At 39.6% G+C, this 18,327-nt stretch overlaps 1 protein-coding gene across 3 annotated transcripts; it reads right to left on the bottom strand.

Moving 5' to 3' along the window:
- Positions 1-1,459: 1,459 nt before the first annotated feature.
- LOC102227944 (TNF receptor-associated factor 2-like) lies at positions 1,460-17,407 on the bottom strand. Of its 3 annotated transcripts, XM_023342877.1 has the most exons (11): positions 16,957-17,407; positions 15,133-15,211; positions 14,028-14,126; positions 13,421-13,582; positions 12,670-12,744; positions 12,467-12,541; positions 9,189-9,671; positions 8,695-8,872; positions 8,450-8,598; positions 6,920-7,145; positions 1,460-1,958 (listed from the first exon to the last, which is right to left on the bottom strand). In XM_023342877.1, the coding sequence occupies exons 1-10, from the start codon at positions 17,142-17,144 to the stop codon at positions 6,927-6,929; spliced, it is 1,707 nt and encodes a 568-aa protein (XP_023198645.1). In that variant the 5' UTR covers positions 17,145-17,407; the 3' UTR covers positions 1,460-1,958; positions 6,920-6,926. The 3 variants fall into 3 exon arrangements, with proteins under 3 accessions (XP_023198645.1, XP_023198644.1, XP_023198646.1); XM_023342876.1 differs by lacking the exon at positions 1,460-1,958 and having other exon boundaries at positions 4,804-7,145; XM_023342878.1 differs by lacking the exons at positions 1,460-1,958; positions 12,467-12,541 and having other exon boundaries at positions 4,804-7,145.
- Positions 17,408-18,327: the final 920 nt, after the last annotated feature.

Genomic DNA, 18,327 nt, shown 5'->3' with positions numbered 1-18,327 from the left:
CTAAATAAAAGAAGAGAAACTAAGAAATACAGAAAGCAAAACCCAACTAAACAATCCAAGTACAAACCTGGTTGTAACCTTGTTATTAAAAGCAGCAAATGTTATATTTTCTCTCACTGTTGGATTGGATGGGAAAAAATTAGAAATAACTTTATTACCTGTTAAGCTTCAAAATGTTTCTGAAAAGATGCTCTGGTATTATTTTTGTTTATTTATTCATATGAAGTCATACATGTCTTCCACTGATTGGGTCATGTGTTGTGCTCAACATGATGGTGATTAGTAAGGAATCACAGAGCGCCCTCATGTGGTCAAAAGCTCCAGTGCACTTTGGGATATTTACTGCTGGAGGGAAATTCGAATATAGTGAGAAAATGAACATAGTATTTTATTTATGGTCTACATAATCAGGAGGGAGACAAAAGGTCAATAGAGAAGAATCTGGTAGTTCAAAGGGCTGGATCCATGATAGTGAGAGGAAAGAAGTGTTGTAGAAAAATGTGAACCAGCAACAGGGATAACCGCAACAAAAACAAAACCCATTCAAGAGTTTAGAGGAGATTCATAATTCTGCTGGAGTCAGAGGTCGAAGAGCGACTGGGACACAAGCTGCAACTGTTTCAGAGATATTAGAACCATCTAACCTGGGCCCAGGAGAACCAGAACTTAATTCCAAAGTCCTGTTTTCAGATGCAAGTAAAAAAAAATCATCACCTGGAAGTCAAGGTCCCAGAGTCTTGGAGGACCAGAATCCACGAAGCGCGGAGTCCAATGTGACGCGTCCACAGTCAAGTGATGGTTTGGGTTCCCATGTCCTCTGCTGGTTCTGGTCCACTGGGTTTTCTGAACTCCACAGTCAGTTCAGCTTCTAGCAGGAAGTTTCAGAACACTTCCTGCTTCCCTCTGCTGACCAGCTGGATGGAGAGGCTGATTTGATTTCCATCTGGACTTGGTGCCGACCCACACTGACTACGGTACCAAAAGCTGGTCCAATGATCATGGTGTTATTGTGTTTGATTGGTCAACAACCTCCTCTGACCTTTAACCCCACAGAGAATCTCTGAGCTGTTGTTAAGAGGAAGATGATAGACAGCAGACCAACAGTGCAGTAGACCTGCAGGCAGCTGTCAAAGCAAGCTGGGCTCCAGAACCTCAGGAGAACCACAGGCTGATCTCCTCCATGCTATGCTGCACCGATGCAGTAATTCATCCGTTCATTCAGCCACAACCAAGTATTGAGTACTTTTCACTAGGGCCACATTTCTGCATTAAAAAAAAGTTTTTTACTCATCTGACATGATGGAGTTGACTTATCACCTGAAATGTATCAGTGAGTGTATAATGGATCCATGTTTCACTGTCTAAAATAAATTAATGTTTCAATGATTTTCCAATTTATTAAAATGGATCTGTCTAAACATCAGGACATTAGAACACAGAGTCTTTGCATGGAGGGCATTTTAAAATCTTTATTAAATCAAAATACAAATATGGAACAAAATTTCCTCTGTACAAAGAGTTAACTAACACATGACTTTCTATCCACAGAATGCAGCAGAAAGAACGAGTACGACTGATATCACCGCTACAGATGAAGGCTCTTCATCCTAATCTCAGCAAGGCCTTTAGAGGAATAACCCAGATCCACGGGAACAGAGGTGGAGGGAAAGCAAAAAGTGACTAGTTTCAGTTTCTGAAGCAGTATTTATCAAAACATTGTTTATTCTGTTGCAGAACAGTGAGGCAGTGTGGCACTTCCTACATGTCAGCGTTGCTGGCCCACGGAAACATCAGCTGGCTCAAACGGAACCGCCGCGCGGTTCTGCCTCTGAGCGGACGAAAGCCTGCATGTGACGTCAGGTGGATGCCGATGAAAAGTGAAGCCCTTTTGTTGTAAACGAACCAGAAGTCCAGGCTCACGTCAGCCGAGCATCTGCTAGTGCTACAACCAGAACACACTGTATAGGCAGGAAGAAAAGGGGCTTCAGTTTGAGGCTGCTGGAACGTGCAAAACGGAGATCACTACACGTGCAAAAACATTCACGAGAAGAGAAACGGAAATGTGTTTCAGAAAGGATCAGAATGCAACAAGCTGAGGTCAGAGCGGAGACGCAGCTTGGCAAGAATGAGCCGGATGAACTACAACACACTTTCAAACAACCTCAACAGAAAACGTTTCTAATCAATAAATATTATTCATACATTATTTAGATATATTTACTTCTCCGACTGCCCCTCAAGGTTCCCTCTTACTTTGTATCATATACAATAGTGAAATCATATAAAGGACATAAGAACCTGGCCAACGATGTGAACCAGTGGCCAACATTCTGCATCATGTCTGACTGAAGCCTCTCATGCACAGAGATGGATCAGTGTGTGTTGAGGTCTAAAAGCATGCTGGTTCACCAGCCTCACTCTGAACATTCACCACTATCCGGACGCAAAGAAAAACATTCAAGGTCACAAGAGATTTTAGAACATGTTGTAAATTTAAAAAAAACAAACATAAAAGCAATACAATTCTGAAGGATAAGATGTTCTAAAACCCAATGTTCATAATATACTGTTATGCTTAATCATACAGGAAAGCACATTTAAAAATATTCCAAGATTACAGAACATAAATACAGGCACTTCTTTTTCTAGGAAAGTAGGTCGCTTACAAGGTGGAGAAGACGAGTCGATAATAAGGAAGATAATCAGGTTTCTTTTTCCATTCCTTCAGTGCTGCGTAAAACTGGATTTTTCTTCTGGTTTTTGTTCCTCTTAAATGTTTCAGATATGTCTTGCAAATTTTTATACCGGGTAATGATAACCTGATAATCTACAAAATGCAGCTTTCCAAAATTGATTTATTTTTTTATTATGGAAAGAAAAAACAATCCAGAGCAAACTGATCGCTTTATGCAAAAGCTTCTTCACCCCCTTTGTTAATTATGAATCAACAGTGATTAACCACAATGCTTGGCTCATCTCGGTTGCCCTAGCCTCAGCCGAGCCTGACTCACTTTTAAGTATACAATAACAAAAAAAAAGAAAATTACATAAAACTCATCTGACGACATGAAATAGGACAAAGCACCTAAAAAACAACAACAAAACACACCAAGCCCTGATCTAAGGAACTTCAGGGACAAAGACTCTTCTCACAAAAGAAAAAAAAGGAAAAAATCATTCTGACCAAAAGGACTTCTAGAAGAACATCCTGTGGATGTTAAGATCATACATGGTGGTGGCAGTGTGATGCCTGGGGCTGCTTCCTGCTGCTATAGGGTCAGGTCCAAGGTTAGGGTTAGGGTCATGACCTTACGCTCAAGCACACATGGGTTATGCAGCAGAAAAATAACCCAAAGCCCACAAGAAAGTTCAATTTTGCTAAAAAATATATATATATTATTATTAATAATAATAATAATAATAATAATAATAATAATAATAATAATAAATTATTTCAAAGTGGCCTAGTCAAAATTTATATTTAAGTGCCATTTAAAAATCCTGAATGGTCCAATGTGGCTGAATGAAAATATTTAACCAAATATCCTCTGGAGTTTTGCAAAACACTCATTTTCAGTTGAGTCAAACCCATGATGGTTCTAGCTCCGGGGGGTGATTACTTTTCTGGAAAACTGCTTATATGTAATTACTCGGTTTATCTCCATCTGATATTAAGACGCTCTGAAACATGTAAGTGTAACAAAAATAAAAGAAATCAACACCAGAAGATATGTAGTAAGGTGACACACACTTTGACCTCACTGTACGCCCTGATAGCCTCATCAAGAAAAATATATTTGTAGAGATTGGAAACAAGTGTTTCAGCTAGGGGTGCACTGATTTATTAGTGCCAATTTCCTTCACTTGGGGAGTTTGGTGATCAGTTGATACTTACATGTGAAGTCAATCTTATCTCATCAGCAAAGGTCTTAAAGCCACTGTCCTCTTTAGCTCTGCTGTGAGCCATGTTTGAGTGATAGACTGGTCATGTTTGCAAATTTGTAGTTACCTATGGTCACCCTACTGTTACCAACTCAGTGACTTCCTTGCTAAATTTAGCAACATTTCAGACACAAAGCATTTCAGCCAACATCGGAATCGGCAGATCAAGCATTTTGAAGATTAGTAATCTGCTGGAAAACTGTCATTGGTGCACCCCTAGTTTCAACTCAACAAAAATCCCATGAAACTATAAATGTTTCCAACTGGAAAGTTGAAACATTCAAATAATACCAGAACTCAATAACATCAATTCATTTCAGCCTGCAGTCTCCATTTGTACTGCATCTCTGAAGTCATCTTTCTGGTTATTTTTGCTTTGATTTGTATTTTCCTGTTGCCTTTTTAGAAAAAGTTTGAATCTTTTACATGTTGTCAATGTCTTTAACTACTTTTTTTAAGGAAGGGATAGATTCAAGAGAAAATGTTGGAAGATTATAACGCTGTTACAGACCATCAGCAGTCCATAACTCTCTGTCCACCTTTATTCAGTGTAACCAAAGGCAACAAAATAATAACCAAGGCTTGATTCATACTTCACACCATAGAATTTCTTTCAGAGGAAAGGAACTGGAAAGACACATAGAGAGGAATGTTAGCAGCAGAAGTACTGCAGACAGAACTGATGGGATTCAAGAGACGTTCAACAAATGATTCCTCAAGAACAGCAGAGCCGGACACGGACCAATCGCTGTTATGCAACAGTATGTGAGAAATTCTGACAACACTGTGAGCAAAGCTTATGAGAGAAATATAAAATAAGAATGATGAAATCACCAAATGTTAGATAGTACACAACAGTGAGTGCAACAGCCAATAGTGGTCTGATCTATTGCTTTGACTGTAGACTTTATAATCTGCCTCTCTGTATTGTCAATCATCAGCAATGTTTAAATACATAGTGCATCATTTATAATGCAAAAAAACAATTCTACAGATGGAATTAAGATGATAAAATCACTTTATGCACCTGATGGGGTATTGGTGCATAGATCGCTGGCACCAAGTGAAGCAGTCAGAAAGAACTGACCAAATCGGATGGATTTCATTGTACAACCAGAACTGTATGTGGCGTCTGGGTGATCAACGAGGCAGGTGATGCTCATTTTTTTTTCACAATGCGAACCCAAAATATGACACTAACCAGACTCCATCAAGTTCAATTCATTTCGTCTGGCATGTCTGGGATCCATCCTCTGATCTTCACTCAGCGTTTCCGCCGCGGCAACTGCCTGCAACATGTCACTCAAACTGCCACTCGATAAATATGAATTTAGAGGAAATGTTTGAAACGCATTTAAAATGTTATTAAGCATCGGTCACTGGTGTTAAAATATGGAAATACTGTCTGAATAACATCATGGCCTGTACCTCCAATCCACCCATATGATAAATGTAACAGAGTGTATTTTGATTGGATTGAAGATTGTTTATTTGATGGCGTTAACTCAAAGGTCTGATAACAATCAGACCTGGGCAGGTATTTTAGAAGTTTTAGTTTTAGCATAAACTTTTTCAGTTTTCCATTTCTCCTTTCAGATGTAGAAGCTCTGATCTCCTTTTCATTCAAACAATCTATCCAGAATGGACCATCTGGGTGCTTCGTTTGGTGAATAAATTTCTTTGGTTGCTTTTCTCCCAATTGTTTTAAAAGCGTGGCCTATTTTTCCTTGTGCATAGCTTGCACACCTGTATTAAACGTGTTACTTAAATAAGTCTGAAGTTCTATTAGATTACACCACCTTCAAAGCAAAGCGCTGATTTCATGAACATGACTTTTGAAATATGTTGAATGCCAAACTATCAACAAGTCACATCAAAACAGAGAACAAGACCAGCAGGAGAAATGTGCATATGTGGACTCAGACATACTGTAACTATAAACGCATATGAAACTACAAGTGCTTTAGCTCACGTGTAACCAGAACTTTATGTTGGCTTTCATTAAGCAAACAGCATATTAATGCTGAGACTGCAGCGGCTTGTTACTGTAACTGCTTCACGATCATCAAACCAACTTAGACCACATAATACAGCTGACAAGTTGTTCATTTTCTCCTCCTTAAAGCTACTGAGTTTGCAAACAATGTGATGATTACAAAGAGGATCTGACTGAAAGTCTGGATCCAGGAACACCTGTTCCAGAACCACTCGCATCGGCATCTGGGACAAAAGAAATATCTAGATAGTTTTTGGTTTTATTAACTCACATTTTCTTATTTTTAATTAACTCAGACCACTTTCTTTTCAGCTTGACTCACGTGCGGTTATTTTCTCTATTAAACCCTTCAATTAATCCTGAACCAGTTAGTTAAGACGGAAGGAAACTTGTGGAACCAGAAAAACAATCTTGTTGGAAATCGGTGGAACGATCACAGAAGACTTATTGAGAGTCATTAAAGAAGCTGAATATTTTCAGGGACTTGTGTGTTTGTTAGTTATCTTAGCGGTTAGTAAATTCCCATTTTTTGGGTTATAACTAGTAATAACAAGAGCGTTAACTAGTGTCTACAGGAAAGCTTCCTTTAAACCTTGAAGGTGAGCTCCTTCTGAAGCACCAGGACCTTCAACATGTTCATGAGGGATTAATGAGGCGGGCAGAGTCGGCTTGTTTCACATAGTACACTACACAGTTGTTGGAATGCCTTGGTTAGTAAAAATGCTGTTTAAAGTTCTGCAGTCACTTTGGTGAATAGTCACAACTTTGATGCATAAAAACTCCTTCTGATTGGTAAAACATAGACTGAAGGACTTGAATAGCCAACAAAGAAAAAATTATATCTTGCATATTGTCAACAACAACTGATTCCAAAACCAAACGACAACACCCCCCGAGAAGTGCCGGTTACTGCTAATACAAAGGCTGGTTGATGAACAGGTTAGTCGCAACAAAAGGCAAAGTTGGGATTTCTGCTCTTACGATTTCTCTAGAGCCCAGTGAGGTCAACGATGGCCTTTATGAAGATGGTGTCGTCACGAATGTAGGAGTTTTTGGAGTCCAGCTTAGACAGAGGACAGAAGAGCGGGCAGCCGCTGGCGATGTTCATGTCGCTGACGGGCCTCTGGAAGGACGAAGATGAGATGTCGGGCCGGAAGGCATCGATTATGTGCTCCCTGTTGTTCTGGTCAAGCAGCATGAGGGTAACCTACACAGATGGTACAAGTATTACCCAACAGCAGCTTCAACAGGGAACCTGGAGCTGAGGCAGCTTTTGTTTCACTGTTTGCAGGCCGGTATTAGAGATTAGTGCAGCAGAGATTTGGACTACATAAGACTATTCTCTACAGATCAGACTGAACTAACGTTAATAATGCGAATACCACTAAAAGTGCATTTCTATTACAGGTTTTGGTTTTCTGGGATCTGTTTTTTAACACCTAGAGCAAATCAGAATATCAGGGTAAAACCCTCAGGAAACAGCCCTCTTTCAATTTCAGGGCATAATAGAAAACTTATCTGGTCTTTGAAGTAACCTCAGGAGAACAAGAGCCCACAATAGACTTCTCAGTCATTTATTTAGAGCGAAGGCAAAATAAAAATGCTCTGAATGAAAAATTAAGTACATCTCAAGAGTTAACAGCTTGTAGACCTTCCTCTAAAGCTGTGGTATGTAACCTTTTTACATATTTGTTAAAACTGTCACCATGTTGTGACAGTTTGTAACACACAGATAATCTGTCTCAGCTATTGCCTGAACTTATGACCGTAAAACACTTTAGTGCACAAAGGATTCATGTTCCACCTGTGGTTGCAAACAAGCTCAGGTCTACAGCCCTCCACTATGGTGCTTAACACTTGGTGAGACGTGTTTGTCCTGGTTCTGTTTCTAAAAACTTCCACCTTGCCTTCCACCATGTCCAAATACATCTACTTCTGTCTTATTTCTTCAAAGCAAATTGTTCCAGAACAATGTCGTTCATTCAGATGCAACTTAGCCAACATGCATCTTGCTGCCACATTGTTTTTAAAGGAACGAGGCTTTCTCCAGGTAACCCTAGTAAATACAGCTGCACAATGAAAACTGAATTTTATTTGTTGTAACCAGAGGATGAGAAAAGTGCAAATCATGTAGGATGTGTGATTGATAGAAGCGTTAACTGTATGCTGTGGTTGTTACAGTCTGATGAGCGTCTGCTTTGCACCTTACTTTCTTTTGTTCCTCAACAGGGAAAGCTGCCTACTCCTCTATTTAGACTATAAGTAGATTAATATAGTTTTATATCGTACACTCTGTTGTGGTGTTCTCTGTGCTGGATGTATTATAGGCTTTTTAAACAAGTCACAAAAGCCTGGAACCAAAGATCAAGCAAATAATTTTGGCCTGTCCAGGCAGCCTGGTTCCAGTCTAGATGGAGAGTCCTACAGCTGGTTTGAATTTATTTGGATTCTGTTCAAAAATGGCAACATGATGTTTAAACTCATAAAAAAAATTTTTTAAAAGACTTCTACCTTCTGATTGAAAGGCCACTTAAGGAGTGCGTCGCTGTGTCCTCTCATCACCACAAAGAACAGAGACAGGTGCGTGCCACGGCCCGTCCCGTCACCATTCAGGTAGATTCGTAAGCACATCTTGTAGCCGTATTTACTCGTATAAAATGCTGGAAGACAAGATCAAGCAACTGAGTGAGTGTGAAGATCTTGATTATTCCAGGCCAGAAGCGCTTGGTGAGAGCATCTCTGGATGGAATACTGACCGGGAGAGAACATAGCAGGAGCGCGGCCAGCCACGGCATCCTGCCTCTTCTTGGTGAAATCAGAGATCTTCCAGATAAAGACGCCATCGTAGGTGGCTGCAGACATCTCCCTCATCTTCCCCTCCATCTCCACGATGGACAGATCCCTCAGGCTGACCGTCCTTTCCAGCTGACGGACCTGCACCAAAGCACCAGAGGAATAAGACCATTTTAGCTGGATACTTTCAATCCACTAAATCCAAGGAATACAGCAGACGGGTGAGGGAGGGATCTCTGGAGAAACTTAAAGCAGGGTCAGGTTCTTGAAAGATATTTCAACCCATAATCTGAAAATGGAAAGAGTATGGCGCAACTCCATACCAAGACATGACCATGGACCTAAACTGACAGGATATGATGTGGCGTGATGTGGTGTTACTAAGTATGCTATGGTGTTATGGGCTACGATGTGGTGTTACTGGGTATGTAAAGAGGCATCCAGGGCTCATTCATACCTTGTTGCTGAGAATCTCAATCTTGTCCTGGTCCAGTCTGTGCTGGCGGTTGTAGGCTTCCATGGTGGTGCAGGAACGCTCCATCTCCCGGTTCAGGACGCAGACGATGTTTTCAAACGTGTTCACTTTCAGCTCCAGCTCCTGGCAGCGCCGGCTCAGCTCGGCCACCTTGGTCTTCTCGCTCTGGAGCTGCAGCTCCAGGGCGGCACCCATGGCGCTGGGCAGAGGGGTGAAGGACGTGGCCAGGGTGAGAGCGCATGCACCCTGCACGGGAGTGGGGCCGCCCCCGCCCAGCTGGCTCATCTTCAGCTCCAGCTCTCTGAGGGACTGGTGCAGCACCTGGAGCTTCTGGCTGGCCACCTCTAAGGTCTGCGGTTGGAGGCTCTCCAGACTCACCTTGATGCCCATGATGAAATGCAGCAGCAGGTTGAGGTGCTCGTACGAACACTGCCGCTCGTGGTCCTGGATCTTCTCCTTCTCCACCTTGGAAACAAAAATAGAAACTGTAAAATTAAGAAAATAAACAGTTTGTCTCTTTAAAGCTTTGTATAAAGAACAAAAGAAGACAGTAAGATTATGTGGCAGACCCGGTTCATAATGAAATACACAATGAATTAAAGGGGCAGTTCTTTGTGTTTTCCAGATATATAGTACAATCAAGTAACTATGTTAACTTCAGTTGTTAAAAAATGCAATAAATATCAAATAGGACTTAAAAGAAAAATGACTTCATAATTTAATGCTTTGAAATTGAGTCTCTGTCTCTTTAAGCAACTCCTGCTGTTTCTGAAACTTCGCTGTCAGAAAGTCATCACAACATGGCTCCTCTATTAACCCTTTAACAACATTTTTACCAGAGCTGCTCTGAGACGTAGCTCCCATAATGAGTATAGCAGATGCTCAGTTCCACCAGGTGTTTGCTAACAGCTGCTGGCTAGTCTGAAGGAGCTGAGTGGAGGAGTCACAGGGGAGGACTGCTCTGTGAAGAGGAAGCTTGGAAACTGCAGCTCCGAGGACGAGCTCTAAGCATGTTGTTTGATGAGGGCATAACATTTTAATATTATTACTCAAAAAAGTAGATTTTAAAAAGTTTAATTGTTCTCTTAGACAATTCACAGTCACGATTGTTTTGTAGAACATTCATCAAGCTGAATAAAAACTCACTAGTGTCACATAATTCATGGATCTTAGATCAGGCAGGCTTTATAGTCTGGGTTCCAACCAAAATACAATGAGTTAATGTTAAAGTAAGATTCTAGGAGAAATCAGTTATGAGTTTTAATAGAAAAAAGACTTTTGGTCAGACTAGCTGATTTATCAGAGTTGCTTTCAGAATGTCAGGGACCGACATCATTCAGAGTGGTGGTGGGGGAGCGCAGGGTTGATGAGTCATCATAATTATCAACAGGTACAGACGAAAGGAAAAAACAACAGCTGTAACAATTAGCTAGGAAGCCACAAATCCATGAGGTTTTTTACAAATGACTCATGATCTGATTCAGTCAATAATCTAAGATGGTAGCTGATAAGCTTTGTTCAGTTATGAGAATCAAAGTTTTGATCATTTTATTTTATAATAACTTATTTTATGGCATCTTTGATTATTACACTGAAAAAAATTTTGCTTCTTATTTTTCAACATCTTTCAAAAACTCTAAGTTGTCCTTAGCTAAAATTGTGGTTTAAACCACATGACTGAGTGAACAGCACTAAATAAATTTAGTCCCACATTAGAATAAAGAATGGTGGTGGAAGCATCATGCTGGGGAGTTCATGCAGCAGCATTCAGCAATGGCTTCAACCAAAGACAGGAAATGCCTTTGATTCATCATGATCACTGAGTGGAATAAAACCAAAACACTATTGATCACTGATTTGTGATCAATACCAAGTTAAAACAGTGACTATGACACCAAATACTGTTTGGCTGAAGAGCTTCTTAACACAACAGGTAGTACTAAATATAGTTGGTGTGATTAGTAATCTGATCAGTCCAGTTTTCTCTAACATTCTAAATAAAAAGATGGGTTTGACAAGGCCAAAAATATTATTACATAAAATAATAAATAAAAAATGTATGAGTTTCACCGTAAATAAAATATTTGCAAGACAAAAAAAGTTTTAGACCCCTACTGTTTATTTTACCCCTGTTGATTTATGCCAGATAAACCTAAACACATGTAATCCTCCTGGTCGCTGTGAACGAGGTGACCAGTGGTCATTTTCCCATGAATATCTGAGGAAAAGTCCTGGAATCTAAATAATATTCAAGTCATTCAATTAAAATAACAGTTTTCTATTCTTTGTTTTTGGCTACTCATGATGCCCCTTGTGGAAATGCCACCCTGGGCAATGAGCCATCTTGCCTATGTCAAAAAAACTGCTGCGTCATTGTCACATTGCATAAAAGCAGCTTTAAAGCAAACAGTGCAAGATTTAGCAGACATGTAGCAACTACGGAAGACTAAAAGGGACAACATTAATAAATCCATCATTCAATCATTATAATAACCATTTATATGGCAATCAATTTAACAAACATGTCATTAAATTGTTAAAATCCAAACTTACACTAGCTTATGCAGATATTTAAATGTGTAATCAGTTATTTCACGTCTCCTGTTCCTGCAGGGTTATGATGAAATAATTCTCTGTGCCCAGCCTATCAAAGTCGAGGGCTGGGGCTATAGGCATGTCGCTAAGCCATGAAGCAGAAGTTAGCTTTGGTTTGCAGCTTCTGATTCAAGAAATGGCTAAAGGGCAATTCCACCTAATTTTACACTACATTGAGCATCTTTAATACGCCCTTGAATGTGATAGGCAAGTTTAACAGAAAACTATTTCATGATGAAATGGTTCCTGCAGGATCAGGAACCATGACTTAATTAAATACACATTTAATTCATTATTGGCATCAGCTATTGTAAGTTTGCATTTTAATGATTTAATGATATTTTGTCAACATTTATCTAAACATTTGTTTACATCATGGTACATTTAATTAATATCTTAAGGATGAGTTTATTTTTCTTGATTTTGTCCCTTTTTATCCTCCAGGAGCAACATCTTCTCCAAGAAATGTTTTTCAATAACTTGGCAAACTTACTGAAATAGTCAAAAATGCTACATTTTTAGCTTAAAAATGTTTACCTGGCCTTTTTGCTTGAATATGTCTGAAGTATGATGTATTTCATCTTGCCAAGTTATTAATGATGGAATAGTTATCACAGTAGGCAGTCATGCACATATAGCAATTTGTGACAAAAGTATCTACTTACAGACGTATCGCAGCCAACAACATGAAATCTGCATGGTGTTTTAAATTTACTGCAGAACTTAATATGGTCCACATACTGTAAAACAAAACAAAAATGAAAGAAGCCAATGGCGTAAAGAATGTCAGAGAGTTTGATCCCAAGCTCAGAGCAGAGAGAGGTTCATCAAACTGAAGAATGGAGGAAAGCGGAAACGGCCAGGATACCTTCTCACGGGGGATCTTTTTCTTTGCACAGCCTTCACAGATCATTGGATACTTGGGGCAGATTTCATCATGAGCCTAAAACGACACCACACATCAGTTCACAACATTTGCTGTCAGGAAGACGCGCAAAACTCTAATTTGGCAAAATGAGTATTTCCTTTTAAAATGTCGCATTCGAAATTCAAGTTTTACTTATTTGCCCTTAGCAAGTCTTTATGAACAACGGCAGATGAAAAGCATTGTTCATTCAAATTTTATATGGAGCCAAAAGAAAAAAGTTACATGTTTTTAAAGCTGCACAAAACATAATGATAATATCTTTACTGTATTATTAGTGTGTGCAACATTAATAACTGTAAGAACCACACTTTGCATGTCACTACCATTTTCTCCCGATTGGATGGATTTTCAATGGAATAAATGGCCAAACTAAGTGTAAAATGAACTACGACAAATGATTATGGTCTATGATTTATCTGTGATAGATAATTTACAATATGATCTGTCACATAGTCATATGATGATATGACCAATATGATAGTACCTTTATTATGGCATGTCCATGATTCTTCGAAACCATATCTAATCATAGTATTCATTATTCATGAATCCAAACCATGAATAAGTTCAATGAAATGGTTTCAGCTTCCTGGCAGCCCAGTGTTTCTGAGGATGACCGTATTTGGTAACTCCTAGCACAGGTACACACAAGCAGCGCATCATGAATAGTGTTTAGTTGTTTAATCCTCACCTTGATGTTCTTTAAGAGGAACGGCTCTTTGCAGTATTTGCAGTTCAGTGTCCTCTCTGGACACTCTCGCTCGTTGTGACGCTCCTGTTCGTTGGCTCTCATCAGCTCTTTGCACGACGGACACATGATGATCATGAAGTCACAGTTGCCCTCATGGCTCGCCTGCAGGGGCCCAAAAGCAGCAGTTTTCTTACCTCTTCTTTATTTCCTTCAAAAGTGCATCACAGTTCATGCCTTTGATGTGCTCATGGATCCAAAATGGTGGGAGATTTTAGCTTTGTTGCGTTTAACAAACAGGAAATAAAATAATTCGATTTTTTTTCTATTTGACCACCAATCAGATCAGACCAAAAGCCTCTGTTGACCTCTTGATGACTGATTGGTGCATGTCAATGCAAAGCCTCTGGTAAACTGCTGCTTTATACTGAATTATCCAAATTCCTCATATTTATAAACATAAACATATTATTTATGAGCTGGGTCTGATGAAATAAATGGATGATTCAAATAGATTTATTTCTTTTTGAAAGGACTAATCTGTCAGAATCCTCAATAAGAGATGAAGGGTATGGTTGGCCCCAGAGGGAAATAATGCTCTGGGATTTACCTCAAACTCTCTGACGGTTCCAGTCCATGTGCATCCTTCATTGGGACAAACTGCTGCCAAGGCCTCCACCTCTCTCCGAGCTGCGTTGTCTGGGAACGCCTGGACAGGAGAAAACGGCTGTTACCGCTGTGTAGAGTTACAAACTCTCTGCATCGGTTTACCGATGGACACAACACTGGGAGCTCACTTTTCTCCCCTGGCTCTAATTTCTCCACCACATATAAAGATAGACAACAGAACCAGAGTTGCAGCTTCCGGTTTCTTTTTTTATTATTATTGTGGCAACAATTACAGAGTAATCAAAAAGTTTTGTAGAACTCGATCCAAGCCGAGCAGCACTGGATCGGAAACCCAGAAAACACTGATACGCTCCTCTGTTGACTCTCAGGGTTGTTTTTATTTTTAGGGTTTTACATCCACATATATTCTGCCTCCCATCAACAAAATATGGAAAAAGTTCAACACTACAGTAGTTCAACCTTACTACTGATCCTTTTTTTATTTCACCTTTATTTAATCAGAATAAATAGAGATTGAGATTAAAAACCTCTTTTTCAACTGAGTCCTGGCCAAGAGGCAGCAACAAATACAATATAGAAAAATTACACAGTTAAAAGAAAATGACAAGCTATAAAAAGAAAAGAAAAAAACAGCTACCTGTCTTTGAATCGGGTTCAAGAACGTTTAGTTTGGGTGTAAAAGAACTAAACGAGATGAATTCAGTCAATCTCAACATTTCTTGTAGCAAGTTCCAAGGAGAGGGAGCAGGGTGAACGAAAGCCTTATTACCTAATTCAGTCTGAGGAGAAAGAAGCTGCAAATCATGTGAACGAGAAGTATAACACTCAACATTTCTTAGTGTGACTGCAGTACAAATATAGACCAGCAGGAGTCTAGGCAATCCCTTGTAAATAAAAGTTAACCAATGGGATTCCCTAGCAAACTTAGTCAATGTAACCATAGTGACAGACATGTGTAAGAGCTGAGCTTTTTGATACTAAAACTTAAACTGAGCCTGAAGTTGACCTGCTGTGGTGGTAATCTCAGGTAAGGACCAAATATCTGAAACATTACAGCAAACAAAAGGAAGGTTCAATGTGCTTACACCGCCAGGCTTGAGAATGGAGGTGGGCTCCTCAAACAACTCCTCCTTGATGCATGCACTGCATTTCTGTGGTCCAGAACTAGGAGAGGGAAAATAGATAAACACACAATACTACCGTTTCATCTGCTTCTAACAATCGGTCAATACATCATACTATTTCCACAGGAGAATTACCAAAAAATATAAGAAATAAATAATAATACAAAGTTGTACTTTGACATGCAAAAGCATTCATACCTGAAACCTTTTTAGATCGAGGGCCAGGATGAATTAATTTCATATAAATTAACTTGTTAAAATATTAAACAATGTTACTAGCAGTATGACAAAAACATTTACGTGCAGAATCAAGTAAAAGTCTGCACCTTGTAAAAAGAACTGGAGAGATATGGCAAAATCTAAAGTTTAAAATGTTTTGATAATTATGATCCAAAGTTGCGGGAAAACCTATTACACTTACTTTACAGCTCTGTTGGTATATCTAAAATATAATTTAGCTAAAGAAATTCTAAAACACAAGTTTGCAGCTGCAATCTGAAAAAAAAATAGTGGCGGGTCTTTAAGGGTGTGTAACTAATTATTTTAATCACATTTTAATTGAAAACTATACAAAGTAAGCAAGATTTTCAATAATAAAAAAAATACTTTTGCTGCTAAATTATTGAATAAGTAGACATATGAGTTTATCAACAGCTGAACCCCCCAGTGGGCAAGAGAAGCAGCTTTGTCATCCATCACTGCTGTTTGCGGATGCTGCTTTACATTTGTACCAGAAACGCGCAAATGCAAAGGTTCCTGTCAGAAACTTTGTATATGGAAAAAAAAATAGAGTCATTTCATTAACTTTAATATCTTTAGCAACTCGCCGCTTGTCAAGAAATCTTATTAGATACGTCGATTAGAGAGTATTTCAGTAGTGAGTTTATTATTCACCGACTGACATTGACCCAGAATTAGGTACGTTTCCGTTTTTAGTCCTACGGGAGAACTCAAATGAGAACTCTTGTGTTTCTTTATACTCTGACAGTTGTTATTGCAAAGCTGTGACAGCATCTCAACTATATTTAATCACACACTCTGATAATGATTTGTTGACATTTTTCCTTTTTGTGACTAAAAGACAGCAAAGAAAAGGGAAAAGTGCCATTCCATCCTACACATGCGCACTTTCAGACTGGAAACCGGGTGATCTCATTCTCAGCGCACCGTCACTCCAAAAAGAAAACCAATATGGGATTATTTTTAATTTATTGTATTCAATAACGAACATATAACGGTATCATTTGAAGTCCTACTGCCGATTTCTTTTCAAGATAAAAATGGAAGCAGTAAATGTTACTTCTGGTTAGAGTAAATACGTTATTCCAAATTTAAATAGACAGCCCAAACTCCATTCCAAAAATGCCGAATTTTAAACATTGTACTTGTATTTAAAGCTTTGGTGGGGTATAATTAATGGAATAAAAGAGTCGAACCCTCTGGTATATTCGGCATGCAAAGAGATTTGATAGTGATTTTATTTCCTTCACGTCGGGCCAAACTTTTCACCTTTTCCACTTCCAAACCAGCCTCATCAATGAAAACACACAACCAGCTCATCACTCAGGTCGAGATTTTCTCTTGGCTCAGTGTTTGTGAATTAGCCGTACGCCATATCCCCCCTCTAATTCCCTTGACGTTATTCATTTTTAATCCTATAAAGCCCTTCCCGTGATAACCGGCGGAGTAGAGATAAAACGTGAATTATGTGAATGGAGTCTGGCGGTGGGCTCCACACATTCCAGCTAGCTCCCTCCACTAGCAGCCCCCACACTCACCACTCACCTCACCAGCTTGTTGAAACAGAACGAGCAGAAGCGGTGGCCGCACTGGGCCTGCAGGGGCCTCCGCAGGATTTTCTGACACGAGTTGCACAGATGCTTGTCCTCCAGGTTGTTGGCCAGAATTTTCTTTGGGAAGCCCGGCTTGTTGCCTTCCAGGGAAGATGGTGGAGACGGCTCTTGTGCAGCCATTATTCCCCTTGAACAATATCGGGGGGCTCAGCGGGGTGTGTTCAAGACAACAAACACCGACTGGTGTAGTTTTCGAAATAACCGCCAGCAGTGACTCATTGCTTTTTGGCAAATTTATTAAAACGTGTGTACCTGCTTATGTTTACGAGCCCATAACGACGTCTGCCGCTCACGTGCACGGAGCAGGCGTTTGAGTGAGACTGCAGTGACAGCTGAGGATGCAAGCCCGAGAGAGCCGGAGCATCAGGAAGCACGCTGCGGTGGAGTGGACTGGGCTCAATGGATTGGACCTGAGGAGAGGTGATCATCTCGGAAGCAGTGTCAGTTCTGAGTCTTCAAAGTAAAGGCCTGTTGGAGTGACCTGTTCAAGCCTGCGTGGAACATAACTTATTTCCAATGTATCAGGACATAATGAAAATGATCTGCTATTTGTTATTCGGACCATCTAACCTGTACAAAACCATAACATACTCTAGATTTTTTTATTTAATAAACAGAAATGAATCCAAAATGCAACGTCCATGTATGAAACACTAGTACAGTAGCTTGTGGAACCACCTTCTGCTCCAATGATCCATAGATTTTCTATCTTATACAATTAAGTTTGCAAACATCCATGTTGGAGAGTTCCTTTAAGATCCTGCCGACACATTTCTATCAGCTTATGGTCCAGACTTTGACTAGGCTACTGTAATTGCGCCAATCTTCTTTTTCAACTATTCTATTGTGGATTTGCGGCAGTGTTTGGGATGTTTGTCCAATAGATGACAGATATTGTCCAATGGATGACAAATTTTGTCCAAGTTTCAGCTGTCAGATATTTGTCTCTAGAATGTTTTGATGCTGCCTATGACTTGAAGATCCTCTATAGCTGTAGAACAAGCTGAAATCACTATGCTTCCAGCATGGTGTTTGTGCTGACATGATGTTTCTTTATTTTAACCAAATTTGGTGCCCTGCATAAATACATTCCTGTTGGTTCCCGTTTGGTCAAGGACACTGTATTTGTGGTTGAAAGATATACTTATTCTTTTTCAAATTCTTTTTGTTTTGTGCTTGTCATTTATATCTGAATCATCTTCCTCCTCCGTCATCCATTGTGTGTTACTAAACATATCAGGTTACTTGTACCTGACCTGTTTACCATTGCCTTGATATTTTGTTCTCATAAGATTGTCTGTCA

The sequence above is a fragment of the Xiphophorus maculatus genome, chromosome 11 (genome assembly GCF_002775205.1).
Source record: "Xiphophorus maculatus strain JP 163 A chromosome 11, X_maculatus-5.0-male, whole genome shotgun sequence".
In the NCBI taxonomy this organism is placed as follows: domain Eukaryota; kingdom Metazoa; phylum Chordata; class Actinopteri; order Cyprinodontiformes; family Poeciliidae; genus Xiphophorus; species Xiphophorus maculatus.
This window is presented reverse-complemented; position numbering and strand designations above follow the sequence as displayed.